Genomic DNA, 23,646 nt, shown 5'->3' with positions numbered 1-23,646 from the left:
GTTTCTTGCAATGCTCGCATTCTAGCCCCAGGAGCTCTTGCCTCCCTGGCTGCTGGCAGAGAACTGCCAGCCTGGCCTTATCCCTGGGCTTTATAAGGGCCAGGCCCTGCCTCCTACAGGCAGCTGGCTCTCCTTAGTTGCCCCGGCAACCCGCAGCCGTGCTCGTTACCCTGGCAACCCTCAGCTGGGCTTGTTATATCCTGCCAGGGCTCTCTCTCTCTCTCCCTGGCAGTTTCCACTCCCTAGGAGCAGAGCACTGTGGTGCCCTGCGACACACCTGCTGGCTGCTTTGCTCAGTTCTTAAAGTGGCAGGCACCAACAGAGCCCTGCCACAGAGAAACATAATTCAATTATGGCAGGGCTATGCTTCTATCTTGTTAGGCATGTATACAGAGAGAAGATACTTTAAAAAATAGGACCCAAATTTAGGCATCTCACTGTTTGGGTGTCCACCTTCAGAAACATGGATTTAAATCCTGATTCTTTGGATAGTGTAACACATCGGGGACCCAGGGGCAGCCGTGATGTCTTCTGGTGGCTCTGTGACCATGCATTGCTCTGTCCCTAGAGCGCCTTCCCTTCTCATCTGCCATGCCTTGATGGAAAAAAAAATAATAATAATAGGGAGGCTGCCCACAGGCCTTCACATGGACCCAGTCTAAACTGGAATTTCACTGGGGTTTCCAGGTGCCTCACTGGGCCTCTCTAGTCAACCAGGGCCTATTGGGTCTCTCAAGTTGACCACACCCTACTGGGCACTTAAAGCTTTAGGGGCTAATGGCGTGGCTCCAGTCCTTCCCCGTGCCCCAAGCCTCACAGATGTTACAATAATGATGTTCTTCTGTTGGGTCTTTGGCCTCCTTGGCCTCTGCCCCTTTACTCTAGCTAGGCCTTCTAGCCTGGGCCCACTGTATCAGACCTGGCTTTGAGGGGTTGGTGCTCGGTCCAGTACTTTTCAACATCTTTATTAATGATTTGGATGTGGGGGTGAAGAGCCCACTGGTCAAGTTTGTGGATGACACCAAATTATGGGGAAGCTTGGTCACGCTTGAAGATAGGCTACAGATACAGGCGGATCTAGGCAGGCTAGCAAGTTGGGCAGATCAGAGCCTGATGAAGTTCAATGTTGAGAAATGTAAAGTGCTCCTCCTTGGGGCGAGCAACCCCCAGCATACCTATAGGCTTGCCAGCCCCATACTGACTAGTACCATGAATGAAAGGGATCTGGGGGTAATAATAGACCACAGTATGAATATGAGCCAGCAGTGTGATGCTGTAGCCAATAGGGCAAATGATACTCTGGCATGTATCGATTGATGCATCTCCAGCAAAACCAAGGAGGTGATTCTTCCGCTCTACTCAGCACTGGTGAGATCGCAGCTGGAGTACTGTGTCCAGTTCTGGGCACTGCACTTTAACAAAGACATGGAAAAGTTTGAGAGAGTCCAAAGAAGAGCCACCCATATGATCAGAAGCCATATGAGGAAAGACTGAGGGATCTGGGGCTCTTCAGCCTGAGGAAAAGAAGACGGAAAGGGGACCTGGTAGCAGCTTGCTGCTGCAGTAGGGGAGTACATCAAGGACTCAGTGAGCAACTGTTCACCAGAGCACCCGAGGGGAAAACCAGGAGTAAAGGCCACTAACTCCTGGAGGATCGATTCAGGCTCAACATTAGGAAAAACTTCACAGTCAGGGTGTCCAGACTATGCAATAAGCTCCCTCCAGAGGTGGTGCAATCACCTACCCTGGAAATCTTCAAGGGGAGACTAGACAGTCACCTTGCTGGGGTCACCTGACCCCCAGTTGTCTTTCCTGCTTGGTGCAGGGGGCTGGACCCAATGATCTTCTGAGATCCCTTCTGGCCTTACAATCTATAAGGCACTAGCTCTCATTTGGCCCTCTCTGTGGCTTTGCACTCTACCCCTCTCCAGGCTCAATCCTCATTTGAGCCTTGAGCCTGCCCCTGACAGGGCTGAAGATGATTGCATGCCCCTCTGGTATTAATGGGACCTCTGTATACAACCCCTACTGTTCCAAATCAAACTGCTGGTGTAAATATAACGTAAACCTAGGCCTCTGGGCTATAACATAATCAATAACAGTGGAAGCATCCCTCTGCCTCTTTAAGAGAGAAAACCTTCCCTCACCTCCTATAGCATACCTTCCATCACTGGGTTCCTTATGAGCTTCCCAAGACTCACTGTTCCCACAGGCAGCATAGCAGTTGGCCTAGCATCTCTGGGTAACAGTTCCTTCTCCTCCAGTTGCATGGGAGAGACTAACCTGCTAGCCCAAGCAAGAACTCTGCATGCCCCCAGAGACTGGGGGGGCACGGCAACCACCCACAGGCAGCGGTGTCGATGGCGGGGGCTTGTCAGTAGCAAGCGGGGAGCTCCCACAGGCAGCCACGGTAGTGTCAGCACCCGGGGGGGAGAGGTGGCAAGTGCTGACCAGAGGTCAGTGACCACCCACAGACACTGCCGGCAGTGCACCACCAAGCTCAGGGGGTTCATGTGCACCCATGTGCACCTCCTACGTGTCTCCAATGAGCCCAAGCCTCAGGCTTATATCTTCCCAAGGCCCTGCCCCCTCCCAGTCAGCAGACTGCCTGCTGATCAGCCTCATTGCCCTATTGCCCAGCAACCTGCAGCTGCTGCACCCTGCCTAGCCTGCAGAGCTTCTGGGGTGTGGCAGAAGAGAAGGGAGGCACTCTAGGGTTGGACTGGGGGACGGTCATGGAGCCACCAGCGGGCATCATGGTCACCCCTGGGACTCCTATGTGTTACAATGTCCAAAGAATCAGGATTTAAATCCAGGTTTCTGAAGGTGGGCATCTTCTTTTACCTTAAAGGGGGAGGGTGCCCCAGGCTGTCCATTTCAGACATATGATCTATCCCAGAAGGGTCCAACTCATTTGTCCCTACAGGACTGCATAGAGTTTCATGGGTGGACAGCCTACTTGTGGTGGTGTGGTAGCAACTTGTTGTTGTGGCTGCCAGAGCCTCTCTATTGGCTCTGTTCCAGAGCCTGTGGCTGTTTGCCTCCACCCTTTTCCCCTGCCACCAATTTTAATTGCCAGTGGCAACTAAAAACTCCAAATTAAGCAGCAAGTGAGATGGTGAGCAGCAGCATCAGCATTCACTCCCTGGATTCTGGAGCTCAGCTAATTCAGAGGCTTTGAGAGCTGTGCCAGCAAGCCCCATGAGCTGTGATTTAACTTCCAGTTGATCAGTCCTGATCTGTACAATGTAAGGCAATGCCTGTGTCAGACAGGCACACGTAAGCTCCCAGACCAGCAGTATAGCCATGTTAGTGCTACACTATTTGATCTTCAGGAGCTAGAGATTGATACCTCTTAAAGCAGCACTTCTTTGTGTGGTCAAACCACTGTACCTGCCATCTTTGCTGGAGCTCCAGCCAGGGAGAAGAGGGGAGGTGCCAGCCGAGATAGGCTGAAGCAGAGCCCTGCCCAGGGCTGCAAAGCACCTCGGATGCTGGGGGACTTTGGTTTAAGTTAAACCAGGAAGGGGTCTGGGACAGACATTGCATAAGCTGGTTTGACACAAATCAGTTAAGTCTGATACTACATTCAACCAGGTCTATCTCAAACCAGTTTCAGCCATTTTCAAACTGGTTTATGTGCACTGAAGGTCTGTTCTGTTACAGGTTTAAACCAGTTTCTGATCACTTACACTGGTTTATGTGTAATGTCTGTCTCTAGCCTTGGTGTCCAGATTAAAGTCGCTCAGCACTTTTTGACCAAAAATATTTTGTGAAAAGCAGTTTTTCAGAAGAAGGAAATGCTGCATGAAAGCATGTTGATTTACTTAAAATTTCCTGTTTTGACAAAGATTTGATTAGAAAATTTTCAGTTTTTAAAAATGTTTTCTAAATTTGATCTTTTCTTAAATTTCACCAAAAACAGTACACTAATTCCTTCCTTGTTGACTGAATTTCTCTCGTGTTGCCATGTGGGCTGGTCTATGGTTGGATAAGTGTATCTGTGAATACTGAGAGTATTTATTAACAGCTCAGGTGATTCTAATGTCATAGAGAATATATTGTTGTTCCATCACGTGGGACTCTGAGCTTGAGGTTAAGATAGGACACACTGTGTATCTCCTTGTAGGGTTCCTTAGATAACTATAGATCTCTAATCCCTTTTCAACCCCTTGCAGCATCTTCCAAAACCTCTGGGTTTCTTGTCTGGAGGTGGCCCTCCAGGACTCTGAAATTTGACTCCTGGCCTTGCTTGCTCTGAGTCTCAGCCACCCATTCCAATAATTGCAGGACACCTAATCTACCTTCCTACCAGAACCCAATGATGTATTGAGGAATAAATGAGAAGTGGTTATTCTTGGACTACTTCTGGTCATAATGCAGAAATTTTGAATTCAGTTCATTTGATATTCTGTTAATTTTGATTTGAAACTGTTAAAATGAAACATTTTGAAGTTGTTATTCTGTTCAGAATCGGGTTTTTTTAATATTTAGACATTTAGCCCAGAATTATTTTTTTTATTTTCCCTAGCTCTAGTTTACAGAGCATGCATTTAATGATTTTTTTTGTTTATTTTTCATCACTGGAAAAACAAAGTATGTGACAGAGCTATAGAGTGTTTTTGTCCCAGTGAGCACCCCCCACTCCTAGCTTTCCTCTTTGCTAGGGCAGGCAGACCAGACTGAAAGAGCAGCAACACAGACTTCTTAAGTCCCCAGAGCAGGTAAAAATCCCCCACTCAAATGTGGGCACTCCCCTCTCTTCCCATTCACCCCTTGTCCTTTCAACTTATGCCTCTGGGTGAAGGGAGGCTTGCCCACTGCCACTGCTGTCCTAGTCACTCCTGCCCCAGTACAGTGGGGCTGCGGGGAGCAGCTATGTGGGGAGTCAAGTTCAATCAGGGATAGCAGTGGTGACAGACAAGCTCTCTGTCCTTATGCCTGCTCCAAGACTGGTAAGAAACACCTAGAGGGACTAGGTAGGAAGGAGGAACCTTCATGTCCCAGCTGCTGCCACTGTCCCCAGCTGAGCCCAGCTCTTCACATACTCTGACTGAAGCAAGTGGGGCAATAATGGCTCTTTTGTGACAGTGGTGGGCAGGGAAGAAGGGAATGGAAGGGGAAGGGAAGTGCTGATGAACATAGAGAAGAAGGGAGGGGGTTCTAAAAGTGGGATGAAGGGTGGATTCTTACATGATTTGTGGATTTAAAGTTCCCAGATGCAGCTCCTGAGGTATGGTCCAAAACTGAGGTGCAACTGTGCTACTACACTTGCACTGGATCCTGGATGCCACCTCTGGGTGCCTGTACACACCACTGGGTTTAATACTTATTAAATTAAATAAGTTTATAAAATTTAAGCTTGTTTATTTTGGAGTGTCACATCAGTGTTTGCACCCACTAGGTTTTTGAATGAAATAAGCTTTGGAGAATCGCACAAATGTTTGCACGCACTTGGTTTTGAAACTAATTAAGCTCAGTCCCCGGCCAGCACTGCAGAAGAGCGGGACAGGCAAGCGCTGCCTCCCCCAGGCCCAGGGTCCCCCACCCTGTGCCCTGCCACACACCTATGGGAGCACAGAGCTGGCAAACAGCACAAGGGAAAAAAAAGTGGAAGCAATTCGAGAGCAGAAGCAATTAGAACAGGTGAATTACAAAAAAGTCACAGAGCCATCTGGTGGACAAAGAGGCTCATTACACGTCTTTGAGTGCCTTTGTGTTTGCATGCAATGAATCCATGGATGTGGCTCTTTAATTCATGGCTAGCCAAATTAAACTACATCTGAGGAGTTTTACTTTAATGCTCCAGAAAGACTTTTAAAGCATCTGGAAAACCTGCTTGTGCAAACAGTCACGCTGTTGCAGGACAAGAAAGGACAAAAAACATGGCGTGTACAAAGGCTCTCTGAGAGCATTTTTGTGATATAAACCATATTCTACTAAAGACAACTTAGACAGACATTCCTAGCCAATTTCACATAACCAGCTGAGAGCAGCTCAGTGACCTATGACTGTTAGCCATCTCTGAGAGGGACTATATTTCAAACTGGCTTTTATATTAGATTTTTTGTTCTATTTCAAGTCCCCCAAGTGAACCAGTCCCTCTATATTCAAAAGACAAAAGCAAACTAATTCTGACACCCAGCTGTGTAGCCATTTGTAAAGCATCCAAGTCACAAGTTGGTACATTGCTAGCACTTAAGAAGCAGATTTTTCCACTGTCTCAGTGACCTCAATCAGTATTACAGGGGCAATTTTCATGGAAGAATGAACAAATTCTCTTGAAGCTTGTGAGCAAATTCTCTGATGTGCAACACTTGAACAAGCTCTCCATCATAATCAGTGATGCATTTTGCCTTTTTTTCACCTCCTCCTTCTGAAACAAATATTTATTTTAATGGTCTGTAGAAAGCCTCTCTATTTAGGTCTCATAATGCTCTCACATAGTGTGTTGATAAAGTATGATAGCATGCCTCTGTCTTTAGAGGCTTCCCTAGAAGATTCCTATAAAATGAAGCTGCTGGTAATTTTAAATGATCTTCTGTAGTTCTTTCTTTTAAGTCTAAGGTACATAGTCCTTGTGTTGGCCTGCGCAAGGACCAGTGTTATAATCTCCATCCAAATTATTCCTATATGAGACAGAATCTTTTTATACATGCTGCTTGAAACAAATCTGACAGTAAGTTATATAGAGAGACTATAGAATCTTGTAGCAGTTCCCATGACTTCTTGAATAAGCCACATCATTATGATTATTAGAGTGTGTCTACACATTGCTGTGCTTTAGTACTTCCTAAAGCACAGTGTAGTACAGGCTGTTACTGTGCCATGCACGTGGCACCTGGTTAGATTTCACCGCTACATCACTGTAGTAGTGTAATATACCAGGGGAGCGTTCCACTACAGTGACGCAGCTGGTGTTCATGTGTAGACTTGCGTGATTGCTACATTGCCATAGCTCACCGTACAGTGATGTAGTGTGTCACTATGTTGCCATAGGGCAACATGTAGATGTGACCTTACAGATAGGAGTGGAGGCAGCAAATGCTTCCTTTTATATTGCTGAGTATGATAGGAGTTAGGCATTTTTCCTGTTGATCCAGCATCAAACTAGTACCTCAGAACATTGGTCTGGGGCATGGTACTGTTGGAAGGCACTCTGTTCCAAAGTACAAAGATAACATCCTGACTGTTCCTAAAGGTGCTTTGGTACTTTTCACAAGAGTAGAATAACTGAAATAAATAATCCAATTGTATATATGAAAAAATCCAAAACAGACCAAATCAAAATAATTTTGTCATAAGAGGGGTAAGGAAAGCTTTAAATATATAAGGTATTCAGATATCACAGGACTAAGCACAGTATGAAATGAAAGCTAGTTGGGTAAGACTGTCCTACCATCTTTGCTATGGCTGTTTTAGGATAGAAGTTACTCTAGAAACCTGAAGAATTATAATATGAAGTGTTAGGCTTGGATTCTTATGTCCAAGCACAAAGCAACATAACTGGGGGGGTCCTGTATGTGCGGGCCGCCTCCCGATCCCGTCCATGTCGCCATGTGCGAGCCGGGAGCGATATGCGGACCCGTCTTTGCGCACGCGGGCTATGGCCAGCAGCCCGGGCACATGGGGTCAGAAGGGACCGCGCCGCGGCAAGGCACGCACGGGCTAGAATTAGTCACAGAGGCGTAGTGGTTGATTCAAAGATTATTTACTTACACCCAAGATGGTCGCGGTGTAGGCTGGACAGTTTCCCAGGTTCAGCTCCGCTTAAATCCTCGTTGGAGGACTACGACAAATTCGGTTCTTGGGCCCCGGAGTTGTTAAGGCTCCGCGGGTTCGGCAATTTCTTTCCCACGGAGTTGTCGAGGCTCCGTGGGTTTGGTTCGGCTCTCTGGCCCCGGAGTTGTTAAGGCTCTGTGGGTTCGGCAATTGAGTATATAGGATAGGGATACGTCTAGGATTGCGCTTAGCGACGGGGAGAGGCCAGAGGCTGTTTAGACCTCTGTTGCCTTCTTAAGAAATGCATTGGGTTCGTAAGGATCCACAGCGCTTAGAGATCTTCGCGCTCTCCCTCTCGGACTCCAATTGCTTTCTCGCCAACTTGGGCGGAAACCACCCAAGCTCTTTATATGGCTAGCAAGCCAATTGCTAGCCGCCACGTGTGCATAATTTAACACAAGCCAATAATGGGGTTCGAATTAAAATACAAATGGCAGGAACTCCTTTGCACCGTGCATTTCTGAGATGCAAAAGAAATGCACCATGCAAAGAAAGCTATAAATTGGCAGGAAAATTCTCCGTTGCACCCGAGTTCTCCTTTGCAGCAGAAAACTCCACTGTGCAAAGAAGCTGCAATTTGGTGGGAAAATAATTTAGCAGTGCCGAAGCGCACACAAAACAAAAATCACAACTTTGGGTTGTGACACTGTACACATGCAGGTAAAGGTGTGATGGGCTCTAATATATGATGCATACAGTCACGCCTCCTGCCATGCTACACATGCATGGCAGGAGGCATGATTGTAGGACTGTGCATTAGATCTCATTTTGCCTTATCGCTGGTGCAGGTGGAGCCTGATTCTGGTAGCTTAGCGGGGTCCCAGCTGCAGGGGAGGCCCTGCTACATGTGCAGATTAAACTTTGATAGCAATACTATCTATAAAAGGAGTATACGTTTTTGAGGTTCAAAACCTTATAGTTGGTTCAAGCTTTTTATGGCATGATAGGTACTTTGTACCGGTAGCTGGTCTCAGGGTAATTGCACAATTAACATGTTGAGTTACCAGTTAACATTAACCAGTTAATTGTGCAGTGCTTATAACATGTAGAGGAAGCCTAATTATGCAATATTTGACCTAAGTTGTTAAACCTTATGAGCAAAATGCTATAAACAGTAGCTATCAAAGTAACAGAGAATGCCATGGTAATTTTCTAATAGTAAGGGGTTTTTTTATGATTCTGTCACTTAGCTAGAAAGAGAATAGCTGAAGATATTGAGATTTGATTTTCCACACTGAAAATGAAGTAGTTTAACTTGGTCCTTTACCACTGTTTTATAAGATCCCTTTGGTTGTGAAGATATTATAAGATTTCTTTGGTTGTGAAGGTTTTTTTGTATGCAAAAATATTCGTCTGAAATGTAATATGTATCATTAAACTGAGGAGACATCATTTTATACTTGTAAAAAAGTAACACCAAGCTAGGATCTGTTGATAGGTTTTTAATGAAATCTGTATGTGACTAAAGCCAAAATAACTGGCATTTATGTACAGGAGTCATGGGGTTGAGAAGATAAATTCATAGTTAAATCCTAGGGTGTGTGTAGACAAAATGGGAACCCTAAGTTGAAGTGGTGGGTTTTAAAAAACACCACTTCAATTCAGGGCTGATTAAACCCCCATGTCATGCACACACCCCGCTGACTTACCTGCCTCTCTGGCGGGGAGGGAAGAGTGAGCTGCTGGCAGGTGGAGTGGTTCCTGGCCTGGGGAAGGGGCTGGTGCTTTTTGCTGGTGCTGGTGAAGGGGCTGGTGCTTCCCTTCACAGCAACGGCAGCACCCCCCCCCGCCCCAGGCAGCACCTACCCACAGGCACCCAGCTCAGGTTGTCCCGGGGGGCACTGCAGCCATGGAGGGAAGCACTGGGCCCCCCATGAAGCTCAGGCAGACTCTGGGGGAGGGGAGGAAGGATCAGGCTTGTCGCTTTTCTTGGGCGAAGGCTGCTTTCCTGGGCTGCTGCCAGGCTGCCTGCAGAGCATCCTACAGAACCGCAGAGCTGCACGGAGCCCGGTGCTTCACTCTGTGGCTGTAGGGGCAGCAAATTCCTTGAAGGAGTTTTAGTTCACTGTGCCCCAAGTCATGTAAGGCACATTATGGCACCGAATTTCCTACAGCGGCTGGAATTAATGCGCAATATGCTGCTGAGGCATGCAAACACCAATACCATTTAAGCGGTGCAAAAGCATTTAGCCCACTTTAAAGTGTCATGCACACACGCCTCTCATTTTGTCTACATATGGCCCTAGACACCAAGGAGAAGCACAGTTGCTGCTTCTCCAAACCTACAGCTCCTTCATGCCACATGCAAAGCGTATTGCAACTATTGAGTACTGGAGCAGTATCCCAGATCTTTTTTTCCTCCCTTTGCCCACTTGCTGCCTATCTCCAGTATGGCCCATGAAGCTAGCTTATTTGTGGTTAAGTCAGTGACTCCTTTAAGATATACTGGTGTACCCCAGCCTGCAGAACCACTCTGCCCACAACCACACAACACAAGCCCACTTGATTTTAAGCACAAGAGAGCAAGTTTCACCTTTAGTGTATCCATATACCCCTCTTGGGTTATTGTTTTCCTTGCCCTCATCCTTCTGTGAATATTGTTTTACTATAAAGTTTAATGTGAAATGTGCATGTATAATATGGCATCAGCCATAGTGGACCTTATGGAAGGCCGTTACTAGCAACAATCCTGATGGAAATCAATTTACTAATGGAAACAGAATGGTTTTCTGACCTCTCTTTAAACTAGATATAGTTTCACACAGCCCTCTAAGTAGTGTTATATAGAATGAGTTATTGTGGTCATTCTGAACCCTCTGACTGTGATACAGGTGTGCATCTGAGCACATGCTATTTCATGTAATATTTAAAAAATTACTTTTTATTATAATTAATATTAAACAGTATTGCTTTTTATTATAATTAATGCATTCTCAGCAGTCAAGATAATGCAAGAATACAAGCTTTTACTAAGAAAAGCTAGGTTGATAATTGCGTATTTCTTATTATGACACCTGATATATATTTTATTTGTTATCATGTAAGTGTTGTTTATTCTTAAGTTTTGTTGCCTGCTAATGAAGAAATAATTATGCTACTAAACAGGTTTTGACCTTCATTCTCCTGAAATTTTAAATTAAAGGTACCAGGTACCCACTCCTGAACACACGTAGATGCTGTATTGTATTGCATTAGAAATTGTCCCTTGTTTGTTTCAGCTTTGATCTGAAACCACATTTTTCTTTTGCTTTTGCTTTTAGTAGCTAAGGATGTCAACATTTTTTTTGATGAGTTAGAAGGAGTAAACAGCCCTTCCAAAGATGATGACTCTCTGCTCCACCATGGTAATTTGACAAGTACTTCTGATGATGCCAGCAGATTGGAAGCAGCAGGAAAGGTAAGAGCCCGCAGACCAAGCCATATAAGAAATAAATGTAATTGGGTTGGAAGTTTCATTCACTGCAGTTCTGTTCTTATCTAAACCTTTGGTGTTGGGAATACTTAAAAATGACAACTGCTCTAAAATTATAAAACTGAAATATCATGAAATATTTTGGTTTTGAAAGTGGCTTTATTTCATCTGGTCATTCATTAGTCAATGACTTGTGACTTCCTCAGAAGCTGGAGGGTATGGTCCTTATAAACCATGCTTCTTGTGCTAAAGTAGTTCCCTGTAAAGAGTCCTTATGTGGTTTATGTATTAAGCTACAGTCTGTTCATCTGAATGCTTTTGTTTCCAAGGGCCTCTGTACAGCATGTTGTTTTTTAGCTCCCACTATCAATGCTATGTCCCAGAGTGAAGGAGCAGAAACAAGAGAAAAAGGTTTACTTCCATCAGCCATAGGCTGCAGAAGGCCAGGGCTAATGGGGCTTAGCCCCCCCAAACACAAGCAGCCTGGATGCAGGCTCCAGGTGGCTGCAGCAGGGCAGGGGGAGGGGCACATACAGACACAGAGAACAGCTAGAGCCCGCAGGCAGCTGGGAACTCAGCCCAGCCCAGCCATGTGTGAAGCAGTGCCCAGCAGGTAAATGTGTGGACGGGAAGGGGTGCGGGGGAGGAAAGGGGCATGCAGTGGGGGAGAGATCGAGGTCCCTGCAGGGAGGGGTGAATAGGGCCCCAGGGCAGCTCATGAGATGCTTGGAGCCTGAGCAGCTTGTCCAGGGCCATGGGGGGGCTTCCGCCACTGTGCCTACCCCTGCGGCCGACACAGCGGGCATGTGCCCCCTAGGTCTGTGTGTGCAGTGGAGGTGGCTGCCACTGCAGGCTGCGCTCTGCACCCCGCTGCTGATGCCCCAGGAGCGGCGCAACGCCACATGCCTCCTGCGCACTGGCTGTGCCACCTGCCTTAAAAGATGAACATGACTTGCAAAAAATCCAAGCATCTACAACTTCCAGTGGGAGTTGCAGTTCACAGCATGTTTGGGAGGAAAGCTCCTTTTTCAAATCTGCTTTCAGTTGCCTAAACTTCAGAATTTTAATTTGAAAAATTGGGCTGAAACTTTTTTTCTTTCCTTTATTTCACTTTTGTGTGCTTTTGTTCCTCAGGGAATGTGATCACTCTCTAGCTCTACTCTCTAAAAATATTCAGATCCATAGAAAAAAGAAGGGCCGTGCTAATTGTGGTGGGTGCCCTTTTCAAGGAATTAGTTTTTGCTTTTGGAAAGCAAGTCACTTTGTGGAGCACCATACAGGGGGAGTTGGATAAGTTTCTTGTTCTGGAAAAAAGGCTGAATTATTTAAATATTTAGATGACTAACTTAAGCTACAGAATTCAGGCAGTACCTGATTTTTGTGTTTGCCTTGTAATCAGGCTCATTTATCCTTCTTCCTTGTCTCTCTTCTCAAAACTCCTCTTATCGCTTTCATAGTTCTGCCTTTGCATTATGATAGGACAAGGGATTTCTGTGCAGCATTTTTGATCACATAAGCCAAGGCCTCTATCAGATGCATGCAGGTGAGACATATATATGTGGGACATAAAGGGGTTAAAATAAAAGGGGAATTTGAGAATAGCAAGGTAAAGGGGACAGGTCTGAAATGTACTGCTGTTAATTTAACAGAAGCTGCCATTCTTTCTTCCCCTTTAATAATATCCTTGTGCAAGAGCTGTGTGTTCTACAAAGGGGAAGGGTGAATGAAAGGGGGAATCTATTAATTTGCTTTCCCCTTTAAGCAAGCGTACACCCCGATAACAATAGCTGAGGAGGAGGGCAATGCTACTCAAATAATCATATATAAATGATATGTGTACATGTGAGAAAGAGAGAGAAAGTGTTAGAGAATAGGAAGAATATTCCTAGAAAATGCAAGACACCAGCTTCCTTCTGAAGACAAAAAAGATATGCTATTCAGAAGAGTTTGTGAGAATCCCAGGCATAAAGCATGTGACGATTTAATACGATTTAAGAGTATTCAGAGATGGTGTGAGCTCCCACACAGAGAAAACTTACCCCTTCCTACTTTCATTTTGATCCTGGATTTTTAGTATGGCGCTGGGAAGTGATTAAGTTCACAGGGCATCTTATCTCTTGAATGCATTCATATGTGGCCCAGTCCTAAAGTTAATATTCTAGTGATATAATTCAGGAGTTTTTTCACTGAGTTTCTTACCATGTAGTTACCTGTAAAATCAACTCATCACAGTTAGCAGGCATCCTTATGGTTTCTTATAACATTTTGTGAGTTGATGAGTAAAAAGATTATTTCCCCTACATGCCAAGTTATGCACATGCTGTACCTTTAGGATCTCAATGCAAAACTGTGCTCTTTCTGGTTCTGACATCACTGTCTTCCATACAGATTCTACAGATGGAGTTGAGTCAACATTTCTTTTACTGATGCACAAGTCAAAAGAGCATCCAGCTCACCCTTCTTGTCTGGAAGCTAGAAAACTGTCTTTTCTTTGTTCCATAAAATTCAGCTCATATCTAAATTGTTTCACTTCTCTAACCTGCATTGCTCAAAGATGGGTTTTTAAGCACACCAATACCATAACAGGTTGTGCTCATTTAAGTCTAAGGCCAGGGCCATACCATCACCTGTACTGAATACTTGGACTTACTCTAGTAGCTGAAAGATTGGGAGAGAGAGCTGGGCTCCATTCCCCATAACCACATCCATTGGACCCAGCACATGGCAGCACACCATCTTTCTCTCTCAACTCTAGTGGTGGCTGCTCTGTGGGTCCCTGGCCATAGGCACATTTGTCCATCTCTTAGACCTGCCCTTTCTGTGAAGAAGAGGTGGAGGGGACTCTTCCATGCCTTCATGGACTGCTCCAGCTGCAGCCACTCTTTCTTACCCTCAGCACCCTCTTTGGTTTGCTGGACTTGGACCTCTCCAAGACTGTGTACATATTCTTTATTCCTTACCAAGTGACTGAAGGGAGTGTAATATGCCTAGCTGGTTTCCTGCTGGGCCAGGTCAAGAGGGCAACCCTGAAAAGTCACAGAGACCAGGTCACAGGGGAGGGTGCCGACAGTGCCCAGGAACTCTTGCTTTTTGGTGCAGGTATGCATCACATTTCAGTTTGGATGCTTCACCTTGCAAGAAAAATGTGAACAAGTTTGTGTCACACTGGGCTAGCAAGGATCCACTCTGCAAGGTGGAAGCTAGGCAGTTAATCCTAAATGAAGAGCATGGCAGGGAGGGGGTTTCAGTCTCTAATGATATGGTGTTTTTGATGCCAAAAAGTGTTTCATGCTTGGCCCCTGGGAGGATTACATTTTTTCATTTTCACCTTTTTGTTTTTAATATTTTTGTAATAAAGATTTAAAAATTCCACAAAAAACACACTCTCTCTCTCTCTCTCTCTCTCTCTCTCTCTCTCTCTCTCTCTCTCCCCCCCCCCCCCCCGCCCCCACATGGAAAAGGAGCTCTCCAACTTCTGGGGAGAGGAGAAAGAGAGCTGAGTCAGACTGAGCCCAGACCCCCATGATCCTTGCCAGAATCCTCATCTGTGTCTTCTGCCCATTCTCCTCTTTAGGGCAAAAGTTTCTTTTGTGGTACCAGCTACTGTAGCTAGTCTGTTAGTTCAAATAAGAGATGTCTGTATTGCAATACTATACCTTTTAATGTAATATATGAAGGAAGAGGGCCAATGCTGTAATACAGTTAGTTCTTACCAATTTCTTTTAAAATGGAAAATGCATGAAAATTATTCTAAAATGAAATTATTATTTTGCAAAACCAAGCTGCAAAAAAATAAGTTATGGAGTGTCACAAAGTGTTTTCTGTGCAATCTCAGTTCAGCTCCCTTATATATATATCATCACTAATAATCAATAATAATATAGGCTTTTTTTCCATATGGCTGCTGAGCCATGCAATGCACAGGAATACAATGAAGTTTCACAGATAACCATATATTTGGCATTTCCTAACTTTTGAGTACTTGATTTCACAACCTAAATATTTTATTTTAAATAGAGAAAAACCTTGTGCAATTATAATGCATATTACAGTAACACACACTAGCCCATTGGGTGGGCAATTCTTTTGGCTGAAGGGCCACTTATGGAGTTTTGGTGAGCTGTTGCAGGCTGGGTCAGCACCACCACCCCTTCACACACAGTTGGCACCACACCCTACCCAGTGCGACAGCTCACCAAAAACCCTCTGCTCCACATTCAGCTGGGAGGATGGAGTGGGGCCATGGGTGGGTGGGTGGGGAGCACCATCCAGGAGTGGAATGGGAGAGTGGGACCAGGGCAGGGCCAGGGTTGGGGCTGGGATCGGGGTCCCTGGGTGATGACAGTATCAGGCTGGAGCCTGGGGCAGAACTGCAATCTGGTCCCCACACGCCCCTGTGATGGGTGCCAGTTCTGCAGGCAGGGGCAACAGGGAGCAGATTGCAGCTCTACCCCAGGCCTTGGCCCCACACTGTCACTACCCAGTGATCCCAGGGTCTCCATGAAGACCAGCCTGAGACCTGCATGGGCAGGACATGTAGCTAGGTGGGCGTGGGGGTGGGAGGGTGCAGAGCAGCATCCAAGACTGGGACAAATAGGTGGAGCGGGGCCAGAGGATTTATGATTTTTAAACAGAGAAAACCAGGATCCCCTCTCATAACCAAAATCAAGGTAGTAAACTTATACTAAGCACTAGGGGTGTGCAAAGTGGACCCTATTTGATTCAAATTTGGATTCAACCCAAATCAGGGATAGTGATTTGATTTGTTGATTTGGATCACTGTCCCTGATTTGATTTGGCTGAATCCAAATCTGAAGATTCGATGCTGATTTGGAGAATCAGCGATTCAGACACAGACACAACTTTAAAAAAAATTTTCTATATACCTAGTGGTAGCAGGCACAGCATGTGATCACTGTGATGCTGAGGTGCATGGAGCATCCCACAGGAGTGCAGAGGGCCCTCCATGTGCTCAGCAGTGAACCCAGAAGTGGACTGGAAGTCCACTTCTGGGTCCAGTAGGGAGCACATGGGGGGGGCACCCACACCTCCCCAGCCCAGCGATTGGCCACGGGGGGACCCTAAGTGCCCCCCCAAACCCAGGAGGTACCAGTCTCTGAGGCCGGAAGGCATGGGGCTGGGGGAGCCCGCACACTCCCTGGAGGACCTGGAAGTGATCTGCTACTGAGCGCACTGGGGAGCCCCCCGCACTTCTGTGGGACACTCCATGTGCCCCAACATTGCAGCATTCACAATCCACCTGCTACCTAGAGTTGTGTAGAAAAAGCATTTAAAGCTGCTTCTATGTCTGACTCTCCGAATCTCTCTCAATCAATTCAGAGGGTTCCAATTCAATTCAGAGAGATTAAAGGGTCCTCTGATTTAATTTGGATTTGGAGATTCAGCCGCCAAATTGGGCCAAATCTCTGCCAAATCAAATTGGGGACCAAAGCTTCGCACGGCCCTACTAAGGACCCCTGCTGGGAACAGAGAAACTTCATCACAAACGGAACTTACCCCAACCCTCCCTTCAGTTGGAATGTACATGAGGCTAATGTGAACCTCTGTCACCACAAACTCAAGGATAAAAACATCACAAAATCAACAGCTTACCTTTGTCTCCACAGAAATTCTACTGGTTGACAGAGTCAAGCAACATGTACTATGTAGGTGATAGTAAAATGTAAAAGCAAAAAACCGGTCATATTCCCCTTCAGCATTGAACTAAATCTTTAAACAAATGGGAACTGAATCTTCTAGATCTAGATATTGGGTCACCTGCTAACAAAACACCAAAGAAGTTGACTGGGTTTTTTTGTTTCTAGGGTTGCAACCACCTGAACAGACCTATTAGCCACAGGCAAATACAGAGTACATAGACTGTGAGTTACCGTCAGTCTGGTAAATTCAGTCAGAAGACATGGTATCTACACCAGTTCTGTAATTTGAATATTAATCTACCAGGGTCATGCTGGAATGAGAACAGAATTATAATATTCTCTTCTTCCTCATGGAAGTCCTACTGCCTTTACAGGAGGATTCTTCCCACTTGCCTTCCCAGAATGCTCACCTTCTTAAATCATCATCACCATTGGTTGGAGAAGCTTCTATTCTTTCTCTTTTTCTTTGCATAAAGACATTTATGTTAGATATTCAGGCTTCAACCCTTGTTCCAGAATAACTCCATCTTCTATATTATTGCATATGTATGTTGGAAGTTGCTCTCAGATTTCTTGAGTTACATGAAATTTCAACTTCTCTGTCTCTCCTGCCTAATTTAATGCCCACCTAGTGAGGCCTACTTGTTTTAATTTTGGGTCAGTATCCTTTCCACTTACGTGTAGACCATCAATCTAGAAGTATGGTGTGTAAGATGTTAAACAAAGCCATCGTTTTTAAGCAATGTCACACACAAACTACTTAAAGGCTTAGCCTACTTTTACTAATTGCTTTCTATTCTGTATTGGATGGCATTAAAAAGTTTAAGTTCTTAAGTAACAACTGTTAGGACAATGACCAAAACTGAATAGAAACATTAAAATATTTTGCCTTTCTCTTCACAGGGAGAACATGATAAAAATAAATCCAATGGGCTGTATTTTCGAGATGGCAAATGTCGGATTGACTACATTCTAGTGTATAGAAAATCCAACCTACAGACAGAAAAGAGAGAGGTATTTGAAAGAAATATAAGAGCAGAAGGATTACAAATGGAGAAAGAGGTAAGATAATTTCCCTGATGAAAACGTTCAACTAAATTTGGAGTCTAAAGTTGTCTAAATGTAACCTGCTTATATTGCCAGGGTAGTGGAAAGGAGGCTAAGTGTAAATGAAAATTGAACATATTTTTAGGTCAAAATGGACCACTTTACATTATCTTGTTTGGCTTACTGCATAAGACAGGGCATAAAATTTCATTGGTACTTGCTACAGTAAAGAGAAAAATTTCTTCCACCCTTTAAACCTTAAGTGATACCAAATTTGAAAACTGCGGGCAACATACATGGGTATTAGATAATTCTTTCTGATAACACATTCTAACTACTATGAAAAGGTAACAGAAAAAGGTAAAAAAAAATCTTACATGAAAATTACTGTATGAATTTAATTTTAAATCATCTGCAAAGATAAAAAGGTCATAGATATGTAACCAGTTTATTAACATGGTATGAAACATGGTTGAACCTATCTTTCTTCAAAACTGCTTGTTCTCCTAAGTTTGTATATAAGAATGGAGGTAAGGGGCTTGAGGCTTATTACCACTCAGTGGCCATGTCCAGATGAGCGTAGCCATGCAGTATGTGGCACTGCAGACATATCTGTGGTGCCACATACCACACATTCAGTTGTTCTCCACACTGCAAGGGAGCAGTGTGGAGGAGTTTTTTGACCCCTGGATATCCAGGGTAAAGCCAGAGTAAACTACTCCCAGGCACAGCATCTACACGTGTACACAGGACAGCAGCACTTTGAACCAGGGTGGAGCACCTTACTCCAGGGCCACTCTTGCCTTGCTGTGCCCTGGGCTCCAGATGGTAGTGGTGGTTGGTAGAGAAGCTGGCTGGGGCATGAGGGTGCTACACATGTGAAGCCATGTGACTAGGCAGCAGGCAGGAGTCTGGGCCCCTGCTGGCTGGGCTAACCAGGTGCAGTTTATGCCCACCGTCAGCATCTACATGTACATTTAATCACAGTTAACTATTCTGCCATAACATAGTACTGTCCCTGACAGTGCTATCTTATGATAGAGTAAATTAGTTTACTGTGGCCTAATACCATTGCACATGTAGATGGCAATGCTTTACTCCTCAGTCAATTGGTCTACTCTGCAGTAAAGCACATGTGTAGACACAGCCAGTGAGAAAAATACTTAGTGCTTAGCCTTACTTGGGCCTAATCTATTTGCACGTATACTGGTATGTGGGGAACAAACCAAACAAAAATTAGACCTGCAAGAATTCTGTCTGTGCACTTGAAAATGTACATATCCCATCAAAATGCTAAGTCCCCTTAATATTTTTACTGAATGAACCTGCATACCGCCTAGGGGTTATTATTAAACTATCACCGTGTACCAATGGCTATTGCATCAGGGATTTGGGGAAATGGTAGTGTTGGAATGATGTTGCTTAATTGGGGAATTATTTTCATGTCACAATAATTGGTAAATGTTTTTGATGGCAAATATTTTTAATTATTGTTTGTTTAATGTGTTTCTTACTTGCACTCACAATGACCTCTTAGGTGCATCAATCTTATCTCATGTTCAGCAAATACAGAATTATTGCTATCACTTTTGAGCTCCAGTTCATAACAGTCTAACCTGATTCCAGCACATGAAATCAAAAGTTAACCTGAACAAATATTTTAGTAGTTCCTGAAATCTTAATAGTGCAGAAGATGAATGTGTAAGGAATCCTCATTAATGAAGAATTTAAGTATTTGTTTCTATTTTGATAAATCTGAACCACATACATTTTAGATTTATTATAGGACTGAGGCCAAAGCACTTTGTGGGCATGTCTACATGTTTATTAATGCATCATAATCAGCACCACTGTGCATTAGTGAGCAGTTTTTAAGTGGCAATTAATGCCCATTAGACTAATTCTACACTTTTGCCAGCTGCACTAATGCGCAGTAGAATTAGTCCAATGGGCATTAAGCATCTCGTCTAGACATGTCCTGTTTGTAGTATTAGGATACTTACAGACAGCGTTTTGCATTGGGAACCTGTCAGATAGTGGCTTTGATTTGCTTCAATTCTTTTTGCTTATGCAGTTGCACTCTTTTGAACTATTCTGCCCATATTAGCTTTGTTTTTTATAGCCTAGCATACATGGGTTCCCTGAATATTCTGCATCTTACTATTCATTTCATTTTCTCCTGTTATGCAGTTGACATGCAGTTTTATTTTTCATTAATCCCATTTGGCCCTGGTGTGACTTCTTGCTCAAATCAGTAATTGGAAATTTTCCAAAATTCAGAATGATCAAGATGAGGTTATATTTTGTGGTTCTAGTAAATGCTTTTAAAAATCTAAATTGATAATCTGTTAAGACATATAATTTGACTTTAACTTAAATGCAGAAACACATTTTTATAATTAGTCTATGAATTAAATTATAACCATAGTTACAAATCAGTAACTTACTGTACACTAGCACCAATTTAGAATACTTAGATTTGAACTCAGTGGACCAGTTCATTTATGCATGGATCTTGTCTGTTTCAATTGCTTTGTGTTTTTCCTTTTGGTCAGAGACCTAAATAGATCTGGCTTTCAGCTCTTGACTGTATAAATAGCAGCTTTGGATCCTAACTGTTGCAGTTGCATAATGAACAGCATCCAGGGGGCAAGATTTTACAACTGTAGAAGTAGGGGGAGCTGTCCCTGGTGCTGACCATACATTCAATGGGAAAGATTATAGTAGTGTGTGAAAGCTGGAGTGGTATGAAGAATTTTTATTTAGTAATTTTGTATTTGTCTACTGATTCTACATGATGTTGGTTTTGGATGGCATACACCCCTTCTATTGTACAGGCTTACATTCAAAATAAAGAGCAGAAAAGAATACTTGAGGGGGTATTTACACTTTGACTTTGAAATCATATTCTGCAGAAACCACAGAAAGAGGATATCTACAATAGTGGCTCCTCTGACAAATACCAGAAAGAAAAAAACCCAAATACTTACGAAGGCAGGTTTTGAATCAGACAGATAAATGTTTACTCAACAGCACAAAGAGCGATATAAATGTAAAATGAAATCACAAATAAAAAGAGAACTGGAGGCCCAGCATCAAGATCATTAAGCTGACAAAAATTTAGACCGATGTTTGCTTCAGGCGGTGACAAAGATTATTAAGTAGCATTGTGGATGATTTTTATGTCACTTCTATATAAATATTTTAGTATCTAGTTTTGTTCTTTAATATATATTGAGTAGAGGTATAGGATTGTTGTCCCAGTTCAACATGGATCATAATTGACACACATTCATAAGACTGAGACATTCTAAGTAATTTAATGTAAATGATGGGCCATATTTACATTTTTAGGATCTTTCACTCAAGGTAAAGATGCTGTATTTTCTTATGAGTCATATTTTAATCTTTTCTGTGTTGATTTTTATCTTATCTTACATTGTCTTATAAATTATGTGGGTGGCTGTGACACATTGGCCTCAAGATTTCACACACTGATTGGTGCTGGTGGGGCGGTATTGGGAAAGAACTTTAGTTGGAAAATGAAATGCAACTACTTATACTTAAGAAACAGATCAATGATGAGACTGCTGCAAGTATGTCTCCTAGTAGGGTTTCAGTAGTTTTTTTTAATTAGTGCCTGGGAATCTTCCATAGCTTATCTGAGAGGAGTCTAATTGGAAAAAAGATTAGTGGAAGATGCAGCATTTAATAGCATCAACATACGGAAGTACTTGTATTTCAAAGCAAAATGATAACTCACAGGATACTTATGAATTCCAGGCTCTAAGCATGGAATTTTTCATTCTAATTCACTAATTATTATATTATCCATCTATGCTGGCCTATAGAATTGTTTTTGCTTATAGATATTAGTTTACAATAATTTAAAATATATCATTCATAAAGTAACTGAGAAAATTTAGCTGCATAGATTTATAATCATGCAAACGTTTTTGTATATTGGATTTGGCTGAATCATTTGAGTGCTATGCTGTGCTTGATATGTGGTATGGTGGGGAAGTAGAAGAACTCAAGTGACTTAAAGCTACCTTGAGCCTTCCCAGTGTGGGATCCTACACAGTGCCAGGAAAAACTGAAACAGCCCCCAGGCCTAAGTTAGAGTAGCCTGTCCTTTGCTGCTTATTTACTGTCTGGAATCTCTGCACTGCTATGTGCTGAGCCCAAATGAGCACATCCCCAGCACATCCTGTATATAAGGGGTCTTTAGAAGGAAGTATCACAGTTGTCTTCTTCAGTTCTTGAAACAGAAAGATTCTTCCCAACTAGATCTCAACCTTTTAGAATTTCTGTGCGCCCCTTTGGCACTTTTACCAGTTATAAAGGGGCTTAAAAGAGGCTAAGAAATCTCACTTTTTGTTTTTTATATACACTAGATAAATCCAATAATGTGACTCTAGTTACTTCACCTAAAATATTATAGTGATGAGTGCTTTTCAAATGCTAATAGAAATAGAAATGTTTTATGGCTAATCAAACGTCATGTGAATGAGAGCAATTTTAAGCCCTATATTTCAGTGTTGCTTGTCTGTTATTTTATGTGTTAATATATTCAGTAAAAAAAAAGTAATACAGTGATTTAAAACAAAACCATCAGAAGTGAAAAGGGACAAAGAGAATGATGATAAAAAGATTATTCTAGAGTAGGGGCTGAAGGATGACCACATGGAACAGTTCACTTGACCTCAACACTGGTGGCTTCAAGCAAAAGCTAGTTTTAGTTCTGCGGCAAGGTGGGGCTCCCTGCCTAGCCACAGTGCTAGGTTGGGCACGCCACCCACCTGACTCGCTTGCCATGCCTTGTTCTAAATTACTTAATAGTTGTTAATTAAGGTGGGAGGCTGCCCATTTTATGCCCCAATGCCAGGGGGCACTATCTGCAGCTCCAAACCTTCCCTACACTGCAGCCCATGCCTTGCATATGGCCAGATGGCATCCAGATGTTACAGTGCTCCCACCCTACAGCCGGACCAAGCTTAGGCTGCACCGTCAGACCTCAGTTGCACACACATTCATACCGCCCTCCTCTCACTAGGGCCTGTCACACTCCACCCCCTCTCACAGGGTCTCTTTCATCCATCACCAACTTATGCTGCCTTGCTCCCTCTTGGAGTGGGCCCCTTAGGCCATAGGCTTAGCTAGTCCATTCCTTGGGTGGCAGACATACCGTCTGTTGGGCCTCTCCCACGACCCTCACCAGGGTAGTGGCCAGCCAATTACCCAACTGGGTCTAAGCTTACTCTGGCCCAGGGGCAACTCTATATATGCATATATAAACATACTGGGCTCTCAGCCCTCTGGTTTTCCTCCCCACACTGGGGTACTTCGTCTCCACCCCATTTCTGGTGCTGCCCCTCACCAGGGGCTCTGCACCATCCCCTCACTTGGGGCTCCACACCACCCCCTCACTCGGGGCTCCACACCACCCCCTTCACCTGGGGCTGCCCCCTCGTGGGGCTACTCATCTCTTCCCCCTTCACTCAGGACTCCACACCACCCCCTTCACTTGGGGTCATGGGGCTTTCCTCCCTGGCAGGCTCAGGTGGCCACAGCCATGCCTGGCCCCAGCTTTCCCTCTCAGGGTCTTGTACCCCACAGGGCTCAGGTGGCCGCAGCCATGCCTGTCCCCCACTCCTTCCTCAGGGTCTTGCACCCCACAGGGCTTAGGTGGCCACAGCTGTGCCTGGCCCCAACTGCCTCCAGTGTTATGTGATCCACCCTAAG

The 23,646-nt window shown here is 44.1% G+C and overlaps 1 protein-coding gene across 1 annotated transcript in view; it reads left to right on the top strand.

Annotated features, from left to right (window-relative positions):
- The window catches only part of ANO4 (anoctamin 4), a 377,211-nt gene that overhangs the window by 207,931 nt on the left and 145,634 nt on the right, over positions 1 to 23,646 (top strand). The window contains exons 6-7 of the mRNA XM_025204196.1: positions 11,043 to 11,179; positions 17,758 to 17,916. Of these exons, the coding sequence (XP_025059981.1) occupies positions 11,043 to 11,179; positions 17,758 to 17,916 (296 nt within the window). The remainder of the gene's footprint in view (positions 1 to 11,042; positions 11,180 to 17,757; positions 17,917 to 23,646) is intronic.

This window comes from Alligator sinensis, unplaced genomic scaffold (genome assembly GCF_000455745.1).
Source record: "Alligator sinensis unplaced genomic scaffold, ASM45574v1 scaffold154_1, whole genome shotgun sequence".
NCBI classification, from domain to species: domain Eukaryota; kingdom Metazoa; phylum Chordata; order Crocodylia; family Alligatoridae; genus Alligator; species Alligator sinensis.
This window is presented reverse-complemented; position numbering and strand designations above follow the sequence as displayed.